We start from the raw sequence: 23180 nt of genomic DNA on the forward strand, positions 1-23180 counted from the left end.
GGAGCTCTTTAAATTTGAGGTGTCCAAATATCTTAGAAAATATGGTAGTAATCTTGCTAAAACCAGAAGAGCTGAGGAGGAAAAGGTGATCATTAAGATAACTTCCCTTTCTCAGAGGTCCCCAGCTGACCTCTTGGGGGAGGAGAAGATGGAACTAATTGAGTTACAAAATAAACTGGATAATATATATAAATTAAAAGCAGAAGGAGCCTTTATTAGATCTAGGAAAAAATGGATTGAGGAGGGAGAACAGAATTCATCCTATTTCTTTAGACTTGAGAAATTTCACTTTAAAAATAACACTATCCATAAGTTAAACATTGATGGTGTTATTACAGATGACCAAAAATGAATCGCTAAATACTGCAGCAATTTTTACAGAAAATTGTATAGCTCTACGTACTGTCAGGAATCCACAGATATGTTTTTTTTAACTCACTGAATAATGTTCACTCTATCAGTGATATAGAATCTAAACAGTGTGATGAACCCATCAAAGTTGAAGAGATTATAGAGTCTATCAAACATCTAAAGAACAATAAATCACCAGGTGTTGATGGAATTACATCAGAATTATACAAATTATTTTCTGAACAAGTAGCTCCCTTTCTATTTGAAGTCTTTTTAGAGAGTATTAAAAACAATGTTCTCCCTCCTACAATGAGTCAGGGGTTAATAACACTGATACCTAAACCTAAAAAAGAAGTGCTGCTCATCGATAACTGGCGTCCAATTTGTCTTCTTAATAATGACTATAAGATATTAGCCTCACTACTTGCAAAAATAATTAAAGAAGTCCTGGATGCAATCATTGATGAAACACAGTCTGGCTTCATGAGGAACAGACATATTTCTAACAATGTCAGACTAGTATTAGACGTACTTGACTACTCAGACCTAATAACTGAGGATAGCTTCATATTATTTTTAGATTTTTATAAAGCATTTGACACAGTAGAGCATCAGTTTCTCTTCCACTCCCTTGAGAGATTTGGCTTTGGGGATTTTTTCTGTAAGGCTATTAAGACTCTCTATGCAAATGGTAACAGCTCTATCAAATTGAAATATGGCACCTCACCTAGATTTGAGTTAAAGAGAGGAATTAGGCAAGGTTGTCCTATCTCTCCGTACCTGTTTTTATTAATCACCCAACTTCTTGCAAATTCTTTAAATAATAGTCCTGTACAAGGTATTTCCATAGCTGGTAAAGAAATTATTATAAGCCAGCTGGCTGACGATACTACACTTTTTCTGAAAGACGCTAACCAAATTCCCATATCGATCAATGTGATACAATCCTTTTCCAAAGCGTCTGGTCTATATCTTAACATTAAGAAATGTGAACTCATGGCTGTCAAAGATTGTGACACCTTCATATTATGGTATTCCAGTAAAAGAATAACTTACATATTTAGGCATAACCATTAGAAAGGATCAGAAGTCTAGAGGCTTACTACATTTTAACCCTCTTATTAAAAAAACCCAGAAGAAACTAAATCAATGGCTACAGAGGGACTTATCTTTAAAAGGTAGAGTCCTAATAACCAAGGCTGAAGGTATCTCTAGACTAACATATGGTGCTCTATCTTTATATCATGACCGTAAAATAAGCAAGGAGATAGACCAGATGCTTTTCAACTTTCTTTGGAGAAACCGTACCCATTACATTAGGAAAACTGTTGTAATGAACACTTATGAGAATGGTGGACTGAATTTTCTGGATTTTACTACTTTAAATAATACTTTCAAGATCAATTGGATAAAACAATTCCTAAGAAGACCCACTTCTATCTGGAATTTTATTCCTCATCATGTCTTCTCTACTTTTGGTGGCCTTAACTTCATGTTGTTTTGCAATTATAATATTGACAAAGTTCCAGTGAAACTTTCTGCTTTTCATCGGCAGGTTTTCTTGTCATGGTCCTTAATTTATAAACACAATTTTTCTCCACACAGATATTATATATGGAATAATCGGGATATATTGTATAAAAATACCTCTCTGTTTTTAGAATATTGGTTCAGAAATAATATCCTATTGGTGAGCCAACTGGTAAATGCAGAGGGTCTTTTACTCAGTTATAAAGAATTCTTATCACTTTACAAGGTCCCTGTAACACCTAAAGATTTTGCAATTGTTTTAGATGCCATTCCCTCAGGTGTTGCTATGTTATTCAGGAACATGTCAAGACCTGACCCTCAGAGCCTACCTTCTATTGACCCTGTTGACTCATCAGTAGGAAAGATTTGTTTCTCTTTTGGTCCATTCAACAACAGAGCGATACGATCCTTGTTTTAGCAGGATGTTGTATCTATACCTTATGTCATGCCTTATTGGAATGGATTTATTGATAATATCTGTTGGAAAAAAGTTTGGATGTTACCACACACATACCTACTTGTTAACAAAATTAAAGAAGTTTCCTTTAAAATTATTCATAAATATTATCCTGCCAACCACTATATGAAGAAGTTTAAGGAAAACATCAACTCAAATTGCTCCTTTTGTAATGACCACCCAGAAACAGTTGTGCATCTTTTTGGCATTGTATGCATGTAAGAAAACTGTGGAAAGACATCAGTAGGTTTATAATTGAACACATTTATGAAGATTTTACACTATTGTGGAGAGATGTACTGTTTGGATTCTTTACATACAATAGAAATAAGCGGAATCATTTTTATGTAATTAATTTCATTATTCTTTTGGCCAAATTTCATATACACAAATGTAAATTTACAAACAGAAAACCACATTTTCGTACCCTACAAAAAGAAATTGAACTGTATTTTAAGACGGTTAAATGCTCTACTAACAAAAAAGCTGTTAGAATTGTAAATATATGCATGTCCCTTAAGGTCCTTGTGTAATTGTAATGTGATATTGTACCCCCTAGCGCGATTGTCCATTGTTTGTAATCTATGTATGCTTGTGTTCCCTCATGTGCTTTATGTATTGATTTGTTGTTAATAAAATAAAATAAAAATATAAAAAAATATTTTTTTTTATTTTACAATGTGTACAAGTTTGCTGTACGTTACTGATTTATACATGTGTGGGTATATGGTACCTGTTAGGGATTGAAGGGCTTTCTGGGATGTGCTTTGCCATATCAATAGCAGTCAAAATTAATCGTCATTTTAATTCAGTCTCATCTGAAAGTTGTAAATTCTTGGTTATCTGCACGAGCCCTGGCTAACAAGTTGAATCAGCAATACAAAATTGGGTTTAATTATTTATTTACTAAATACCTAACTAATCACACAGAATTACACATACACATAATTAAATCATAACTTGATTACAAATTACGTCATAAAGGAAAACGTTCCTAGCGGGCGGAACAGATATGACAGCTTGTTACACAAAAGACAAGTGGCTGGGTTTGAGTGAAAGAGCGGGAAGACTGAGGAACAAAGGGTGAAGCTGCGCTATCGTAAATACAGTATCTTATGCATTCTAAATTACCACCCATTTGGAAAAGGAAAATGCAATGAATATTTACTCTGAGCTGCGCTTCGGTAGGTTGGTGGTAGATGGAATGCCGTGTTGCCCAACCGAGTCCTTCGTCCTTTGAAGAATGTCTCTGCTGGTAAATTTTATATATTGTAGTAATGTCGTTGTGTGGTAGACGGGATAATCTGTCTGTTCCTTCCTAACCCTCGTTTGCAGTGGCTGTTGCTAACTCAACGGCTAGGAGGTATCACTTCTGTAGTGAATAAGAGTTCAAAGTTCATACAATTCGCAACCAAAGCTCACGCTGATGTTGGCTTCGTTCTGTAGTTATTATCTGAACCATTCTGACATCGGACCGTCGTCCTCGGAATAGGAGGTTATATTGTCGTCAAGGGCTTATATAGGAAGGGAGAACAGGGCGTGTTAGAAAAGTTTTATAGCCCATGTCTCTACACAGGGGCGGCCCACTGGTTGAGCAGAGCCCTATCTTATGAAAACCCAAATCTCACATTTTAGAAGCTAAAATCACATTTCATCCCATCACGAATAATTTCATATTCAAACATTTTAATTGAACAACAATTCCATGTGAATCCGATAACTCGGATGTGTAGACTTTCCACTGTAGAGTTTATGTCATCTTATCATTAATGAGAATGTCTCAGATGACAACCGAACTGACATCATATTCATTAGTACCACCACATACGTTCTATTGGTCGGATTACCAGAATATACACTGCTCAAAAAAATTAAGGGAACACTAAAATAACACATCCTAGATCTGAATGAATGAAATATTCTTAAATACTTAAATACTTTTTTCTTTACATAGTTGTATGTGCTGACAACAAAATCACACAAAAATGATCAATTGAAATCAAATTTATCAACCCATGGAGGTCTGGATTTGGAGTCACACTCAAAATTAAAGTGGAAAACCACACTACAGGCTGATCCAACTTTGATGTAATGTCCTTAAAACAAGTCAAAATGAGGCTCAGTAGTGTGTGTGGCCTCCACGTGCCTGTATGACCTCCCTACAATTCCTGGGCATGCTCCTGATGAGGTGGCAGATAGTCTCCTGAGGGATCTCCTCCCAGACCTGTACTAAAGCATCCGCCAACTCCTGGACAGTCTGTGGTGCAACGTGGCGTTGGTGGATGGAGCGAGACATGATGTCCCAGATGTGCTCAATTGGATTCAGGTCTGGGGGAACAGGCGGGCCAGTCCATAGCATCAATTCCTCTTGTAGGAACTGCTGACACACTCCAGCCACATGAGGTCTAGCATTGTCTTGCATTAGGAGGAACCCAGGGCCAACCGCACCAGCATATGGTCTCACAAGGGGTCTGAGGATCTCATCTCGGTACCTAATGGCAGTCAGGCTACCTCTGGCGAGCACATGGAGGGCTGTGCGGCCCCCCAAAGAAATTCCACACCACACCATGACTGACCCACCGCCAAACCGGTCATGCTGGAGGATGTTGCAGGCAGCAGAACGTTCTCCACGGCGTCTCCAGACTCTGTCACGTCTGTCACATGTGCTCAGTGTGAACCTGCTTTCATCTGTGAAGACCATAGGGCACCAGTGGCGAATTGCCAATCTTGGTGTTCTCTGGCAAATGCCAAATGTCCTGCACGGTGTTGGGCTGTAAGCACAACCCCCACCTGTGGACGTCGGGCCCTCATACCACCCTCATGGAGTCTGTTTCTGACCGTTTGAGCAGACACATGCACATTTGTGGCCTGCTGGAGGTCATTTTGCAGGGCTCTGGCAGTGCTCCTCCTGCTCCTCCTTGCACAAAGGCGGAGGTAGCGGTCCTGCTGCTGGGTTGTTGCCCTCCTATGGCCTCCTCCATGTCTCCTGATGTACTGGCCTGTCTCCTGGTAGCGCCTCCATGCTCTGGACACTACGCTGACACAGCAAACCTTCTTGCCACAGCTCGCATTGATGTGCCATCCCGGATGAGCTGCACTACCTGAGCCACTTGTGTGGGTTGTAGACTCCGTCCCATGCTACCACTAGAGTGAAAGCACCGCCAGCATTCAAAAGTGACCAAAACATCAGCCAGGAAGCATAGGAACTGAGAAGTGGTCTGTGGTCACCACCTGCAGAACCACTTCTTTTTTGGGGGTTTCTTGCTAATTGCCTATAATTTCCACCTGTTGTCTATTCCATTTGCACAACAGCATGTGAAATTTATTGTCAATCAGTGTTGCTTCCTAAGTGGACAGTTTGATTTCACAGAAGTGTGATTGACTTGGAGTTACATTGTGTTGTTTAAGTGTTCCCTTTATTTTTTTGAGCGGTGTAGTTCATTTCCCCCCACCTTCTGATGTTCCCAGAATCTCTATGTTAACCAAGGGTTTTGCAAATGTAACATCAGTAGGGTAGAGAGAGGAAAAAGGGGGGAAGAGGTATTTATGACTGTCATAAACCTACCCCCCCAGGCCAACGTCATGACACATGGGACCAACACTTTACATGTTGCGTATATATTTCTGTTCAGTATATGTATAGGGTAGGTGACTAGACATCAGGATACCGATGCCCCCTGTATATAGCCTCGTTATTGTTATTCTTATTGTGTTACTTTTTATTATAACTTTTTATTTTAGCCTACATTGTAAATATTTCCTTCTTCTTGAACTGCACTGTTGGTTAAGGGCTTGTAAGTAAGCATTTCACAGTAAAGTCTACACTTGTATTCGGCGCATGTGGCAAATAAAGTTAGATTTGATTTGATATTTGATAAACATCAGTATAAATGTATGTGCATGTTATGTGTGCGTTGGAGTGTCAGTGTGCGTGAGTGTGTAGAGTCCTGTGAGTGTGCATAGAGACAGAGCAAAAAAATATATGTAGTCTGTGCAGCAATTCTGTTAGATATTTAGCATTCTTATGGCTTGGAGATACAAGCTGTTCAGGAGTCTGTTGTTGTCTTTATGCACCGATACTGCTTGCCGTGTGGAAGCAGAGAGAATAGTCCATGGCTTGGGTGGCTGGAGTCTTTTTAACAATTTTCTTGGCTTTCCTATCACACCACCTGATATAGAGGTCCTGGATGACAGCTCAGCCCCAGTGATGTACTGGGCTGTATGCAACACCCTCTGTAGTGCTATGCGATCAAGGGGGTGCTGTTGCCATACCAAGCTGTGGTGCAGCCAGCCAAGATGTTCTCAATGGTGCAACTGTAGAACATTTTGAGAATTTGATGGCCTATGCCAAACATTTTTAACTTCCTGAGGGGGAAGAGGCGCTGTCGCTCCTGTGCGCATGTAAATGGACCAGTGACAGTGTATGTCAGAGAAATAAACAGGCCATGAGGTCGAAGGAATGTCCGTAGAGCCCCGAGACAGGAATGTGTCGAGACACAGATCTGGGGAAAGGTACCAAAAACATTCTGCAGCATTGAAGGTCCCCAAGAACACAGTGGCCTCCATCATTCTTAAATGGAAGAAGTTTGGAACCACTAAGACTCTTCCTAGAGCTGGCCGCCCGCCCAGCCAAACTGAGCAATCGGGGGAGACAGGCCTTGGTCAGGGAGGTGAGCAAGAACCCGATGGTCACTCTGACAGAGGTTCAGAGTTCCTCTGTGGAACTTGACAGAGCTTGAGGGGATCTGCAGAGAAGAATGGGAGAAACCCCCTAAATACAGATGTGCCAAGTTTGTCGCGTCATACCCAAGAAGACTCAATGCTGTAATCGCTGCCAAATGTGCTTCAACAAAGTGCTGAGTAAAGAGTCTGAATACTTTTAAAACATTTCTAAAACCTGTTTTTGTTTTTGTAACAGTATAAATTTAGACCGTCCCCTCGCCCATACCTGGGCGCGAACCAGGGACCCTCTGCACACGTCAACAACATTCACCCACGAAGCATCGTATCCATAACCATGGTAGCAATTGAAAGGGAGATGATGGGAAGATGATTGGAGATGATGGGGAAATTATTAGATCAAAGGTGAGGACGCAACAGTTCACCTGACACTCCAAATCCAAACATTACCCTGTTTATTTTCTGTGCATTTGACATTTACTGTACTTTTTGACACATTTCTTGATAACAAAATCTAAAACTACTCTGGATACATTCTGTAACATGATAAGACTATTCCTGGAGAATATGGGGTAGGTGTAACATAAGACCCCATAAAATGACAAGGGTCTGAGTGAGTAGGTTCAAGAGGACTAACTGTTCTCTCCAAGTGGCCACACACCTCTCCAAAGTGTGCACAGTTCCGAAGCATTTTCAATGCACTTCTTTGAGTCAAAGAAGAGTCTTCAACTATATGGATTTTTTGAGCTCTCCTAGCTGTGTTGTTGAGGAACTAGAGCAAGCACACTTGTAGTTGTTTAGTTTGGAACACAACCCTGCATTCCAGCCATCACACAATCACTGTTGTTGTTTACGCAATCCAAAAAAACGGTCCATTATAAATCACAATCTGGATCAGGTGGGCATGATTTGAAAGCTTGTTCTATTGCCAATAAGACTAGCTAAGTTATAAGATAACATCTTACAGTGTTAGGCTTTCACAAGACAATTCAGAGAAACGGATTGTGATCTTGGTGCGCACAGAAAATAGTCATGAGTGCATTCAGGTGTGTGTACTGCGGCAAATATTCTTCCCAATAAACAAATCGTCTCTTTCTGTTAAAAAAAACAAACAGGGCCAGATGCCATGTCAAACAGATGCCATGTCATCTGGTAACTGTACATCAAACAAAGTGATCATAAACACTGACACTGTATATGACATGAGTTTTACGATTTGGAAATGTGAAGTTCACATTTGGTCTCATGGATGTTTGTGTTGCTCGTATGACATCAAAGCTGTATTTATTATATTCCTCAACATCTCGTCTTTCAGAATACATTGATTCATCTTCATTTACAGCATTTCCCTCAATCAGACAACAAAATATTTTTAAAGGTTGCCCAATTACTGGGAGTGATTGAGGAGACCTCTGGCATGCGTGGTGCTCAAGTTCAGAACAGCTGTCAGTCAATACCCATACAGCACTGTGAAGTTCAGAGCCAGAACTCTGATGTAATGTATAGCATGATACTGTACAGTAACTGCATTCCAATTTAGGCACTTATTAGTGCCCAAATCTGTCATTTTCAATCCATACACAGGTACGAGTGTAAAGGGCTACGAAGATTAGGACGTTTATTGAAGAAGAAATCCACTGCTATTTGCTTTTCTTCATTGAAATCTGAAGGGTTATCAGAAAGTAATTGTAAATTTAACAAAGCCTGTCTTTCAATATAGCATGTGCTAATCCCCTAAATGCCAAATCTGTATGCTTAAATAGCCTTTGAGATGTCAATGATGAAGAGAGCACCCCATGTCACCTCTTTTTGTGGTCTGTATTTTAAGGGATCAAACGACCATAAGACCTCATTAACTATATGGGGCTCATCTTTTACGACAAGAGCTCAAGGGGATTACCAAACAGTTGCACTTTGTGTCTGTCAGCCAGAAGACAGTGATGGAAGTTGTTCATCCTGTAGTGTCTTCTCATTCTGCCTCTAGGCTGTTTCCAGCTGTGCTGCCCAACTGTGAGGAGCTTAATGACCTCTGAGTTCCTCTGTTTGTTCTCTCTCTCTCTCTCTCTCTCTCTCTCTCTCTCTCTCTCTCTCTCTCTCTCTCTCTCTCTCTCATTACACACCCAACAGCAGGACAATGGAACCCTTGTGGACACTTCATCTAATGAGTTAAATATATTACTGACTGTGACATTTTGTTTATGTGAGAGTATTGTCTCAAAAGTATGGGGTGGGTTGGTTCAGTTTTCAGTTAAAATGGTGTAATCTTCAAGACTGCAATTCTATAGCTGGCCACCAGATGTCAGAGGTCAAGCTTTTGAGTGACAATGGATGGAGAAGGACTTTGACAAGACACAGAGGTAACATGTTCATTAATACAGAAACAGATGCATCCATTTTCCTCCTTAGACTGTCATTATGACTTTTTTGCGAGTAACAATTTACATGATTAAGAAAATATAGATTACCCCCCTGTATATAGTCTCTCTATTGTTATTTTACTGTTGCTCTTGAATTACTTGTTACTTTTATTTCTTATCCGTAATCTTATCCATATATCCAACTGCATTGTTGGTTAGGGGCTCGTAAGTAAGCAATTCACTGTAAGGTCTACTGTTGTATTCGGCGAATGTGGCTAATACAATTTGATTTAATAACAGTTTATTATTTACATACATATGTTCAATGTGTGTGTACAGGTCAGACATAACTTGGTGGTGGGCTCAAAGTAAACTTACAGGTCATAAATTCACTTGTATAAAAGTTAGGTTCCAGGGTGATTCAAAATGCACAAAAACACTGCTCCCACCAATGTAAAGTGCATTTTAGAGGGTTCGGAAAGTGAAAGTTAGACGTCCTCCAGTGATTTTGTTTTACTTTTCCTGTTCAAATATCCCAAGTATAAATACATACACTAAAGGGTTAAAAAAAAAATGTTTTGAGCAAAATAGTGTATTTGAGACAACCACAAACTTTAAGTTAACTTCAAGGATTTTGGAGTGGCAGATTAAGGGCGGCAGGTAGCCTAGTAGTTAGAGCGTTGGGCCAGTAACCGAAAGGTTGCTAGATCGAATCCCCGAGCTGACAAGGTAAAAATCTGTCGTTCTGCCCCTGAACAAGGCAGTTAACCCACTGTTCTTAACTGCCTAGATAAATAAAGGTTAAATAAATCAAATACAAGGAGATGGTCAGATGTGATGTCATCAGCCTCCTCCTTGTTTGAGGAACAATAGAGAACAAAAGAGGAAAGTACCACCTGCCTCTCCCCCTGCTTGTTCCATGTCATGTCATACCTGGACCACCTATTGAGATGTGCCTTTTGTAAAGTAAATCATGTGTTAAATGAGGTGAAAAGGACACTAGTGGACATTAAGGCCAGACAGAGACAGCACACAGGCGCTATGTTAAACATGTCTTTATCTAGAAGCCACCACCATCTCAATTAGTTTACGTGACAGACAGGTCTATAAATGATCATCAACTCCAATTCTCACTCTTACACTTGTACAAGTATTTCCCAATTGCTGTCTTTTGAGTAGACTTGTCTCTACTTGCTAACGGCTGCTGAAACCTCATACTTTTGTTTCAGACATGATGTGAGGGAAATATTACATACTTTTTCTTGTCATTCATACTGGTTTCTTCTCAAGCTTGTGCAGGGACTGTTAAGACAGGCAGCCCAGTTAACCAACAAAAAAAAGCTTTTTACACAGCTATTCTCATTCACTGTTCACAGAGCTCTTGAATAAACAAAGCTAGCTACTTAGTTAACGCTTCCCACAATCCCAATGCTGAATTGTATCTTAAAGGCCCCGTGAAAATTCAAAATTCAGTTTTCTGTGTTTTGCATCATATTGTACAACAGCTGATGAAACTAACAAGATTTGATCGGTATTATTTCCTGGGTGAAAATACATTCTACATAGGACCTTCTAAACAGCAGGTTTTGCATGGTGAAGTTTCGGCATGCCTGGTGACATCACCAGGTGGTAAATGAGTTAATAGATTAATAACAAAGAGTTCCAAACCTCACTAACAATAACAACTAGTTTTCCCTTTTCTCCTCCCCACTCGGACCACAAATCTTGCTTGTTAAAACGTTTAACGCTTAAAAAGCTTAAAAGCAACAAAAAAACAATTTTGATCATTTTAATAGAAAACCATCACAGTAAGGTACATTATTATTACCCATAAATGATTTGATATAAAAACGGCTGCATTGGGCTTTTAAGACCCGTTACCAGAGCCAACACAGGTTTGGTGTTGTTGACTCACTCTTCACAGGTTCCAAGACTAACACACAAGTTGTAGCTGGCTCAGCTGTACAACCCAAGCTCAGCAGGGTAGGACATATGAGCATTTTATATCTCACGCTTATACGTTTTTGGCTCGTACATTGCACTAAAAGAGGAGAGTGATTTTACTCAGAAAAGGACTTGCTACAACACAGTTCCCCAAAAAACAATCATCCAGATTACTTTAATCCATAAAATGATCAAATGTAGAAAATATGATAAACATTTTTTTTTTATCTAAAGATCGTTCTTCCCTTTTTGGTGCTTTTTCTGTTCACAGCAAAATAGTCTTTGTTTTTCAGCAGCAGATTGTCATGGAGTGTCTTTCTACCTGGCCTGTCTCCTCTTACAGTTAACTTTGGCATTAGAACCTGCCACCTCAGACACATATAGTCATGGTATTGGTCATCTACAGGACGGTTTCCCTTTTCACTGAAGAATGGTAATCCAAGTCTTCCCAGTTCATCAATCTTATTTAGGCTCCAGTTTAAAATCACAACTGACAAGAGGTGTTTAGACATTCAAGTTTGTCATTATGGAGTAACCCGCAATGTAGAATTTCACCATCTTTGGTCACTATCTTCCAGCATACTGCCACTGCGGAATGTTCCTACAGTACAGTCAACCCATTGGCTGCTGGATCTGATTCAACCTATTGAGAATGTGTTCATTTCCACTGTCTGTTATCCTCTGACCAGTTTGGCACATCAAGGTGGATAAAAAGCATCAATACTCCAGTTGTCCTTGTCATCGTGTGTCAGTAGCGAGTCTGAGGATTCAGACTGGTAGGGTGGCACTGTTGGCATCCTGAGTGGATGGGCACTGAGTGGTTACCTCTGACTGAGTGGTAAAGTCTGTGCCAGGGTGCGGAGGGGAAATGTTCAGGGGATGAGGGGCGTCTATTACAGATCCCAGAATGTCAAAGGGCACTTCAATAGAGTGGCGGATGCTCTCCTCATACGTTGGAGGGGGCTGTGGGAGAGAAAGAGTAAGCTTTGGTTAACACTGCTTTAGAACCTAAGGTAGGTGGGTACGTGTCAAATGGGTGAGTGGATGGCTTGATTTGTGTGTGTCGCGGCTCATCATATCAAGCTATACTTTGTGGCAAAGTGAGCCACTTAGAATGAGTCACCTTCCTAAAATAAAGGTTAAATAAATAAATAAATGTTAACACTCATAATTGAGAGGCTAGAAAACGTACTGAAAATGTTAAACGCTATATATTCCACACACACAACAAAATAACCCATGACCTTCTAAAAATACATCCCATCTAAGGTTACATACTCCATTTCCCAGGTGTAGGTGTTTCCTAGCGTGTATTGGCTGATACATGATCTCTAACATCAAACCTAATGGCATCATGTTAGCGTTTACATGACAGATTAGGTTGGCAGCACCCGGGCTGCCTTTAGCATCACTCCTCCAGTACAGAGCCTATCTCCGCCATCAGCCAGCTCCTCACTCCCTGACTAACCCCTTATCTTTTAATTGCTTGGGGCCCCCGCGGGCGGCAAGGACAGCCCTGCACGCCTATAAAAACACCACACACGTAAAACGCAACAAAGTTTCACTCCAGCCCCTACGGGCCACAGCACATACAGAGCAATTATGGGCCATCAGAACCCCTCTAAAGTCTGACAGGGGCCACTTTGAGCTACCGGTGACAGGATGGGGGACTGATGGGAGGGCACGTATTCACTGGGACGTTTACTAAAGAAAAAGAGGGGCAAAAAAAGACAAGTAAAGGAGGAAAAAAGCACAAAGCTGCATTCTCTGCCACTGTTTACACTGAGGACGCAAGCTTTAATTATGTTTGATTTGCCTTTTTCTCATTACTTTGTTTGCTCGAGCATTACGCAAGTCAAAGCCCCGGCAAAAGATCAACATGGTAAAACCTGGGAATGCGCAGTCTGTGCATCACTACAGCAGAAGATGAGATGATAGGGCTCATATTTACAGCGTTCTGAATAGTGTTTCATCTTAGAACAAGCTCCAGTTATCCTGTGACAGCACATTCATAATGAACAAAACCTCTCATTTATTCTCTTTTATAGGTCACTGCACTTAGGAGTAAACAACAGATTATATTCAGTGCCTTGCGAAAGTATTCGGCCCCCTTGAACTTTGCGACCTTTTGCCACATTTCAGGCTTCAAACATAAAGATATAAAACTGTATTTTTTTGTGAAGAATCAACAACAAGTGGGACACAATCATGAAGTGGAACGACATTTATTGGATATTTCAAACTTTTTTAACAAATCAAAAACTGAAAAATTGGGCGTGCAAATTTATTCAGCCCCTTTACTTTCAGTGCAGCAAACTCTCTCCAGAAGTTCAGTGAGGATCTCTGAATGATCCAATGTTGACCTAAATGACTAATGATGATAAATACAATCCACCTGTGTGTAATCAAGTCTCCGTATAAATGCACCTGCACTGTGATAGTCTCAGAGGTCCGTTAAAAGCGCAGAGAGCATCATGAAGAACAAGGAACACACCAGGCAGGTCCGAGATACTGTTGTGAAGAAGTTTAAAGCCGGATATGGATACAAAAAGATTTCCCAAGCTTTAAACATCCCAAGGAGCACTATGCAAGCGATAATATTGAAATGGAAGGAGTATCAGACCACTGCAAATCGACCAAGACCTGGCCGTCCCTCTAAACTTTCAGCTCATACAAGGAGAAGACTGATCAGAGATGCAGCCAAGAGGCCCATGATCACTCTGGATGAACTGCAGAGATCTACAGCTGAGGTGGGAGACTCTGTCCATAGGACAACAATCAGTCGTATATTGCACAAATCTGGCCTTTATGGAAGAGTGGCAAGAAGAAAGCCATTTCTTAAAGATATCCATAAAAAGTGTCGTTTCAAGTTTGCCACAAGCCACCTGGGAGACACACCAAACATGTGGAAGAAGGTGCTCTGGTCAGATGAAACCAAAATTGAACTTTTTGGCAACAATGCAAAACGTTATGTTTGGCGTAAAAGCAACACAGCTCATCACCCTGAACACACCATCCCCACTGTCAAACATGGTGGTGGCAGCATCATGGTTTGGGCCTGCTTTTCTTCAGCAGGGACAGGGAAGATGGTTAAAATTGATGGGAAGATGGATGGAGCCAAATACAGGACCATTCTGGAAGAAAACCTGATGGAGTCTGCAAAAGACCTGAGACTGGGACGGAGATTTGTCTTCCAACAAGACAATGATCCAAAACATAAAGCAAAATCTACAATGGAATGGTTCAAAAATAAACATATCCAGGTGTTAGAATGGCCAAGTCAAAGTCCAGACCTGAATCCAATCGAGAATCTGTGGAAAGAACTGAAAACTGCTGTTCACAAATGCTCTCCATCCAACCTCACTGAGCTCGAGCTGTTTTGCAAGGAGGAATGGGAAAAAATTTCAGTCTCTCGATGTGCAAAACTGATAGAGACATACCCCAAGCGACTTACAGCTGTAATCGCAGCAAAAGGTGGCGCTACAAAGTATTAACTTAAGGGGGCTGAATAATTTTGCACGCCCAATTTTTCAGTTTTTGATTTGTTAAAAAAGTTTTAAATATCCAATAAATGTCGTTCCACTTCATGATTGTGTCCCACTTGTTGTTGATTCTTCACAAAGAAATACAGTTTTATATCTTTATGTTTGAAGCCTGAAATGTGGCAAAAGGTCGCAAAGTTCAAGGGGGCCGAATACTTTCGCAAGGCACTGTATGTGAGGCTCTTCAATAATGGACTAAAGATTGACTTTGGTAACGTTCAATAACCTACACTTTCAGGCAGCGTTCAATACTTATGAGGACACATGTCACTTATCCCCCCCCCCCCCCCCGGTATCTTACCTCAGTCAGCATGGAGCCGTTGAGGCCGAAACGGTCAGCGATCATCATGTGTATCTGTCTCTGGCGGTCCTTCTTCCTGACACTCTCGTAGGAGGGCAGCCTGGGGAGGGGCGCCTCCAGGGAGGGCAGGCGGTAGCTGGAGGGCAGGCCGATAAGGAACAGCTGCCCTGACTGATGGAGAGAAGAAGCAGACAGCCGGGGAACACAATGGAACAGTTAGAGAGATGTCACAAACACTTTGATGGAAGATACTGCTGGTGTCTGTTTGGTCATGGAGAATCCGTGTCAGTGCATCACTGCTGACTATGCGCATCAGAGCAATAAACCTATCCACACACAGCAGTAGCGGGGCCTCCTGTTCCTGGAGATTTTTTATAAGAAAAACATCGTACCAAAAAACAAATAAAAGAAATATTATTTAACACTATAAAACATGACAAATGTATATATAATATGATATACTGTATAATATGATTTGATTAAATCTTGGAATTGGTCTGAGCCGGTATTGCTTATTTTATAAAGCAATGTACATGTGTGTCGCTATAACCCCTTGAGGGGCCCCCTGGCCTGAGACTGGCGCTGCGCTGCTGGTTAGCTGCTGGTGATTATGGATATATGAAATTGCATTGGCATAGCCTTGTTTGTTAATTTAATAGAAAATACACTTTTATATTCCTGTGCCCTTATCACAGTCAAGACACCTCTATTTTATAAGTAAAATATTATGGAATATATAACTAAATAAATAGAAAATAATATTTTTGAAAAGCAAAGAATTGCAAGTGCGAAGTGAGATGCACATCTCATGACTGGAATGGTTACTATTTAAAAAGAGTGACAATTTGAGCAGGGTCTCATGAGCTCAATTTTAAGTTGAAAGAGAATTTATTCAGGGATATAAACTGTATAATTTCTTATTTTTGACAATATATATAGATGTTAGTTCAGATTAGGTTCTGCCTGTTCGTTGGACTTTTCAAAATGTATTTACAATTTTACATTGCATGATTACGCTTGAATGATCTTTTACCCCATCACACGACACATCCGTTTGGTGAGTAGGTTTACTATAATGTTCTCCCCTGTAACTTGTTTTTAAATGGCATATGAACGCAAAAGTAGTCTATTCTATATTACATAATTAGGTTGAACTATAGCACAGTAGTAGACACATGGGATTCAGGTCCTTGTGCTTGACTACAGAGAGCAATAGCCTATCAAATTGATGTGGATGTGCTTGCTGCTTATGTTGTAGACTGCGGTCTACCTGATCTTGCATGATTGATGTTATTTAGTTTACTGTCTGACGTATCTAAAGAGCAAGGTGTAGCCTAGGCCTAATTCTTTCTCCATGGTTCTGACTTGTCTGCTCGTTGCACATTGCCTTGTATCAATCTGTGCGCTTAATAATCCCGGTGCAGGTATAAGCTACTTAATGATGATTGACGACCGTTCAAATATTAATGCATTTATGATTACAGCGATCCCCCCCCCCCCCCCCACACACACACACACACACAGGTATCACTGGGTCTGACAACGTATTGACTGACAACGTATTGACCCACCCAGTGCTGGGCCTTCTTACCTGTGAGTGTGTGTTGTCGTGTATGATGTCATGAGTCTGTTCCAGACAGGGATTTCCCACCAGTGTCTGTCTGCTGCTGTAGTACTGAGGAGGGGTATCCTGCAGGAGGACAGAGGGAACAGTGATTAATGTGAGTTAGACTATAGTATGATGAACCCTCCATTAGCACATTAACTACAGAGATGACTGAACAACTTCTAACAACCCTACATTTAAATTTGAGTTTCAACGAGAATCTAATTAAAATAGAGACTGAATGTCGACAATCTGCTCAACGTTAACCTTGTACAACATTCCGAAAGTCTTGCGACCTTACATTCTGTTTTGATAACGCAGTAGTAATCAGCCTGGTAATTACAAGGCTAGCCCAACGTCCCAATTAGGAAGGCATTCCCTAATTTCAGCCTCATTGACCAATTGTCATGCCTTGTTTCATTCTTTTTGGTCCTGACTGTTTTAGCAATACCATATATGATCTAGCCTATAAGATGACCACCCTATGATTTCCATGCCTCCTCCCAGTCCCACCCATTTCAAACAAGATTAGGCAGGCTCACACTATATGAGGTGCTGGAATTCTTCAAAAGCCCTGCCGGAAAACTAGGTGATTACTCTGGGCTTAAATGAGTCTCTTTGTATTGGGGACAATACAGTGTCCTACTGTGTCACCAGGGTCCCTAGCAAGAAACCACACAGTGTGACCTTTTCAGCATCTCTCTTTTCCCTTGTAACTGTAGCAGGTTCCTCTCAACAAGCATGCTCAAATACACATTATGGCCCCCATAGTTACTTTGGACAACATTACACAGCATTACAACAAAGGATTTTTTTGCCTGACAGAGTTCAATCCAGCATCACAACCGGCCGTGCTCGGGAGTCCCAATTGGCCCAGTGTCGTCCGGGTTAGGGTTTGGTCGTCACTGTAAATAATCATTTGTTCTTAACTAACTTGCCTAGTTAAATAAAGGTTAAATTAAATAAATTAAAATGAGGATGCGTGATGAGTAGGAGAACGGTTGTAGAAATTTACATAGGAAAATTGCCCCACTGCGAATCACGCATAGGGAAGTAGGCTTGTTCATATTGACAAAATGGTCACCTTCAAAACATCAGGGCCAGTTTGATGCCTGCCTGAACAGGGACATCACTCACGTTCCCAGTGATGCAGTTTGACCTTTGTCACCACCCCTCCAGCATGTGACAGAGAGAGACGCCACAGAAAAATTGATGTCAGAGGTCAGTTTCCCTCGCTAGTTTTCACTTTCAAGGGGCGAAAAAAAGTATTCAGGATAAAAAAGGGAGATGTCCTTTTGTTTACTGCCTCTGATTCACCCAGCGTGAAAAAGCACAACCGTGTAAAATCAGAGCTGAAGTGGGGGGAGGACCCCATCGGCAGTGTGCCCTTTTCAGTGCCGCGACCTGAAGGAGAGCCATTGTCCCCAACACCCACAGGAGGGTCTGGCCATTATTCATGGAGCAAACTGAAGCAGGGAAAGGTATGTGGCAACAACACATATAGAGGAACGTAAACGTTCCATAGAAAACAATAATAGAGGCTTTTTTCCATGTGAGCCTCCCTCGCAATCTGGCTTCAGGTTGGTGTCCTTGTAATGATCTTGTAACAAAACCACCCTCTTCTGCAACATGCCTCAGTTAACCAGTCACTATGACTATATGGGTGACTGGATAGGATTTCAGGGAATGTGTAAACGACATAACAGGGACACCAAAAACAACAAACTGATTTCAACAAATCTGTTTCTATATAAAAACAACTTCAATCGTCAGGAAACTTTGCTCACACCACCAGCTAGCTGTGTATTCTTTCACCCAGTACAGATCCCAGAGGTCATCTCCATACCCACCAAGATCTTTCCATATTTACACCCTGTCACCCACTGTTTACTATATAGACTAGACTCCACTCCCCACACTGACAATATGTTAGGAAATAGTGACGAGCAATGTTGTCTGATGTGTCATGTGTGGGTTATTCTAGCTGACAGCAGGTCAAAATGGTTGACATGTACAAGAGGACAAGCCTGTCGATTCCTGACAAGAGACAGCAAAACTTTTCTCTAATCTGTTCAGGCCAGAGCCAAACATAGCAGAGACAAAGGAGATGTTGGTGTTTCCTGTCTCTCCGAGAAAGGGAAAGAGTTGGAAGGTATGAGTAGTGTCCCTGTGCTCCAGAGATAACATACTAACCCTACCCCAGGGACGCAGGTCAGGAAGAGGAAACATGGAGGATGGGCAGAAACTGAAAACTGACCTCCATGGAGAGTTTATACTTCCTGTTCCCTATTTCCTGTACCAGGTTAGGGACTTGAATATTGGTCATAGATTGAAGTTGTTAAAAAGTATTGATATGTATGAACCTCCATACTTTGGGCATCCATCATGGTACCATTCATATAAGATACTGCCTTCATATAAGACACTGTCTACTAAGTTCTATTCTCTGGGAGGGAGGGGAAAGGAGGTCAACAATGATACTGAAGACTCCTCCTCTGTGCCAGTGTTTGTGTTCCTCACTCAGGGGAACACTGAATATTGTATCCAGTTTCTGGGTGAGATTTGCCAGTAGGCTGTGCAGGATATGCTTGTTTGCCGTCAAGATCAGATTTTCCTCCGCCCTGTGTTAGCCATTCATATGTTTTCATACAACGTGTTTTGAGTCAAAGGTTTAGCTAAACAATCTGTTGTAATATTCTCATTGTAGTGGTGTTGACACATCACAAGATTGGCGCAAGTATCAATAGCATTTGTCAATGCTGCCTCGCCACACACTATGACTCATGATTCCTTTGGCACTCAGGGATAGTTATGGAAGCCGAAGTTCATAGCCAGAGCACTGTTAATTCCATGAAATGCAAATGCATGGTTTTACAGTGATCATATCAAGTTTATTCTGGGCCTGTTCCCATAGCCATGCAAATTAAACGTGACACCTCTTAATGGCGCTACATTTACTTTGCATGGTACATTTGGCCTCAGTCACATCTAATCTGTATTGTGCCTAACTTTAATTTATGGTTTGTTTACAAGTGACACTTTCTCATTAATTGTATCTTTCAATAAAATATAGTGAGTGAGCTCAAGGTCCTTACCATGTCTCCATGGGTGTCCTTGCAGCAGTGAGGTTCTTTTCGGTATATGGACAGCAGCACCACGATCACCACAAAGAACACCAGACCTGAAACTAGTAAAGGAGAGGAGAAGAGAAAACTCATCACCCGCTGTTAACAATGCATCAAAATGATAATGGACATGCACTTGTACAAAAGGTACATTACGTAATGCCCCAGTCTAATTAATGTAAAGTAATATTTACTATAGTGTTCAGAACACTGTAATATGCTGTTGCTAGGGGACAGAGCTTTTCCTGCTCAGGTCACAGGTAATTAAGTTGAAACGCTGTGTGGACATACTGTGTAGACTATTTAATGGAACGCTGTTCACAATATGTTTTTCAATCTGTGGACAGGGATAATTGGCAATCATAATGTTAGTCGCAGTCGATTTTCCACACTTCAAATTAATTTACTATCAAATATAAATGTGAAGTCAACCATGTAATTCATCTTCGGATACAAAACAAGTCCAAGAGGAACACTAGTAGCTTCAAGATAATACAGATAGGTTCTAGAAATAGAAAGCTTCATATCTAATGTGGCAGGCAAATAGGCTGCTATCTACAGTGATAGCAGCTGGCGAACAGTGTATTCAACATATTCCTTATCACACCACCACAGCAGTGATTTGATGAAGTAAAAGGATCCATCACTGGTGTGAACAACCTGCTGAGGCAACAGACTCCCCATCCAGATCTATAGCATCTGGTCAGTGGTCCTCATAGGCTACACTGTTGCAGTTTTCTACAACTTTACAATAGTTGTGTTTTGTCCAAAGAAAACGAATGATCACTTACAACTGTTATTAATGTAACAGGCAAAAGTGACATGCCAATACGCCTGTTTATCATAACAGATGGGTTAATTACAAAAATATGCCTAAGATTATATCTGATTCTGATTTATACTCAAATGCCACCATCAATTTCATGGAAAATTGGACATTTTGAGAGATTAAAATCTTACTTACATGCTGCCACAATGACCGTGAGTTGATCCGATGTTAACTGAGAGGGGGTGGTTGGAGTTGCAGCGGTGGACATCTCTGGCGAATAGACTGTCTATACCCAATTGGATCATGAAGTCAGAGGGTAAAATGGGACTGTTTTCATCAAAGGGAGCGAGATCATAGATTCTGATTATTTTCCTTCTCCCTTGTACTATTCCAATGCAAGAGAGACGAGCTCCAAACAAGAGTCGGATCAGGAAAACTCACGTCGGTAAACTTGCCACAGTATTTGAGTCCTAGGGCGCACTGTCGCGCTCTCAAATTCCGTGACGTCGCCGGGCACCGGACAACAAACAGTCCTTGTACGATGTTGATAGACACGCGCGCGCAGTCGCCAAGGAGGCAACTTGGCTGAAGCTGGTTAATTATGTTGCCACTGAACTCATAGCAGCACACCAAAGCCTTTTTTCATAATGTTGAGACAATGTAATACAGGTTTTTCTGTTGCATTTTCTTGACAGATCATAGGCTAAATCCAACTTTACTCGATCAATCATTCAGAAATGCACTAGTTTGTATTCTTCATGACAGACTAGATAGGTTTAACCATCAACCAGACTATAACACACTAAAGCAAATAGTTTATGTATTTGATTAAATGTAACTTGTTAACTACGTTCACACAACATCACGCTTTACAATATCTTAAAGTTTACAAAGTAAGAAGCCTAAATAGTTATCTTGGTTGGGAATCCCAATATTAGGGTCCAAATCAGCCAGGAGGACATCACATTCCAGCGTTGTAGTCACAGTTTACCTTGGAGATGCCTGTGATGGGATAGTGTGCAATGAGAGGGAACAGCCTGTTGGTGGAGTCCAAAACGCATCTCTGCTACATGTACAGTTCATTCGGAAAGTATTCAGACCCCTTTGACTTTTTCCACAGCCTTATTCTAAAATGTATTAAATAGTTTCCCCCCTCATCAATCTACACATAATACCCCAAAATGACAAAGCAAAAACAGGTTATTAGAAATGTTAGCTAATTTATTTAAAAAAATTAAAAACGAAATATTACATTTACATAAGTTGTCACGACGCCTGCTCACACTCCTCGACTCTGGCTGCCTATCATTTTTTTAAATTTATTTATTTTTTAAATATATACTTTGACCCCTTTTTCGTGTTATCCAATTAGAAGTTACAGTCTTGTCTCATTGCGGCAACTCCCATACGGACTTGGGAGAGGCGAAGGTCAAGAAACATGACCCAACCAAGTCACACTGCTTCTTGACACAATGCCCGCTTAACCCAGAAGCCAGCCACACCAATGTGTAGGAACAAACACTGTAGATCTGGCGACCGTGTCAGCGTGCATGCGCATGGCCCTCCACGCTAGAGCGCGATGGGACAGGGACATCCTTGCCGGCCAAGCACTCCCATAACCTGGACACTGCTACAAAGCCTGGACTTGAACCAGGATCTCTAGTGCCACAGCTAGCACCTGTGATGCAGTGCCTTAGACCACTGTGCCACTCGGGAGGCCCAGGCTCCCCATCGTTACCACACCTGTCACCATCATTATGCACATCAGCGCTCATTGGACTCCATTGCCTTGTTGATTGATCCTCCTATCTGTTTGTTCCTCGGTCAGATCCCCATGTCAGCATTGATGTCTTTATTTTCCCCTGTACAGACGCTGTTCCTGTTCTGTTTCATGTCTGTTGTTTATTAAATGTTCACCCCCTGTACCTGCTGACACCAATATGTGAAGTATCAAGGAGTTCTTGTTTTTGTTGGCAACGTCGGGTCCGGGTGCCGTCGCCAATGAAACCGGGGATGCCTCAGCTGGCTTGTCAGGCTTCCACGCCTTAGCTAGCTCGAGAGGTTTTCTTGCCTTGGTTGGCTCGGCAGACGTCATGCCTCAGCCGGCTCATCGGGCTCCCACGCCTCAGCCGGCTCGTCGGGCTCACCCAGGTGGCACCCCTGGGGGGGTACTGTCACTCCTGCTCCCGCTCCTCCTCTCTGGAGCTAGAGGGCGCCAGGCTATCCATCATTACGCACACCTGTCACCATCACGCACATCAGCGCTCATTGGACTCACCTGGACTCCATTACCTTGTTGATTGCCTTCCCATATCGGTTTGTTCCTCGGTCAGATCCCCGTGTCAGCATTGATGTGGTTATTTTCCCCTGTCCAGACGCTGTTCCTGTTCTGTTTCATGTCTGTTGTTTATTAGTCTCCAGCGTCAATCCTCACATAAGTATTCAGACCCTTTACTCAGTACTTTGTTGAAGCACCTTTGGCAACGATAACAGCCTCGAGTCTTCTTGGGTATGACGC

At 41.4% G+C, this 23180-nt stretch overlaps 1 protein-coding gene across 1 annotated transcript; it reads right to left on the reverse strand.

Moving 5' to 3' along the window:
* Positions 1-9659: 9659 nt before the first annotated feature.
* LOC109893554 (uncharacterized) lies at positions 9660-21488 on the reverse strand. Its single transcript, XM_031834631.1, has 5 exons — positions 20858-21488; positions 19864-19955; positions 16754-16852; positions 15163-15333; positions 9660-12282 (listed from the first exon to the last, which is right to left on the reverse strand). The coding sequence occupies exons 1-5, from the start codon at positions 20928-20930 to the stop codon at positions 12088-12090; spliced, it is 630 nt and encodes a 209-aa protein (XP_031690491.1). The 5' UTR covers positions 20931-21488; the 3' UTR covers positions 9660-12087.
* Positions 21489-23180: the final 1692 nt, after the last annotated feature.

The sequence above is a fragment of the Oncorhynchus kisutch genome, linkage group LG10 (assembly GCF_002021735.2).
Source record: "Oncorhynchus kisutch isolate 150728-3 linkage group LG10, Okis_V2, whole genome shotgun sequence".
Classification (NCBI taxonomy): Eukaryota; Metazoa; Chordata; class Actinopteri; order Salmoniformes; family Salmonidae; genus Oncorhynchus; species Oncorhynchus kisutch.

Coding starts and splice junctions, on each gene's coding strand:
- LOC109893554 (XM_031834631.1), bottom strand. CDS start 20,930: ATGTCCACCGCTGCAACTCCAACCACCCCCTCTCAGTTAACATCGGAT. Junction 16,853..19,863: donor AGGACACCCATGGAGACATG/GTAAGGACCTTG, acceptor GTCCTCCTGCAG/GATACCCCTCCTCAGTACTA. Junction 15,334..16,753: donor ACGACAACACACACTCACAG/GTAAGAAGGCCC, acceptor TCTCTCCATCAG/TCAGGGCAGCTGTTCCTTAT.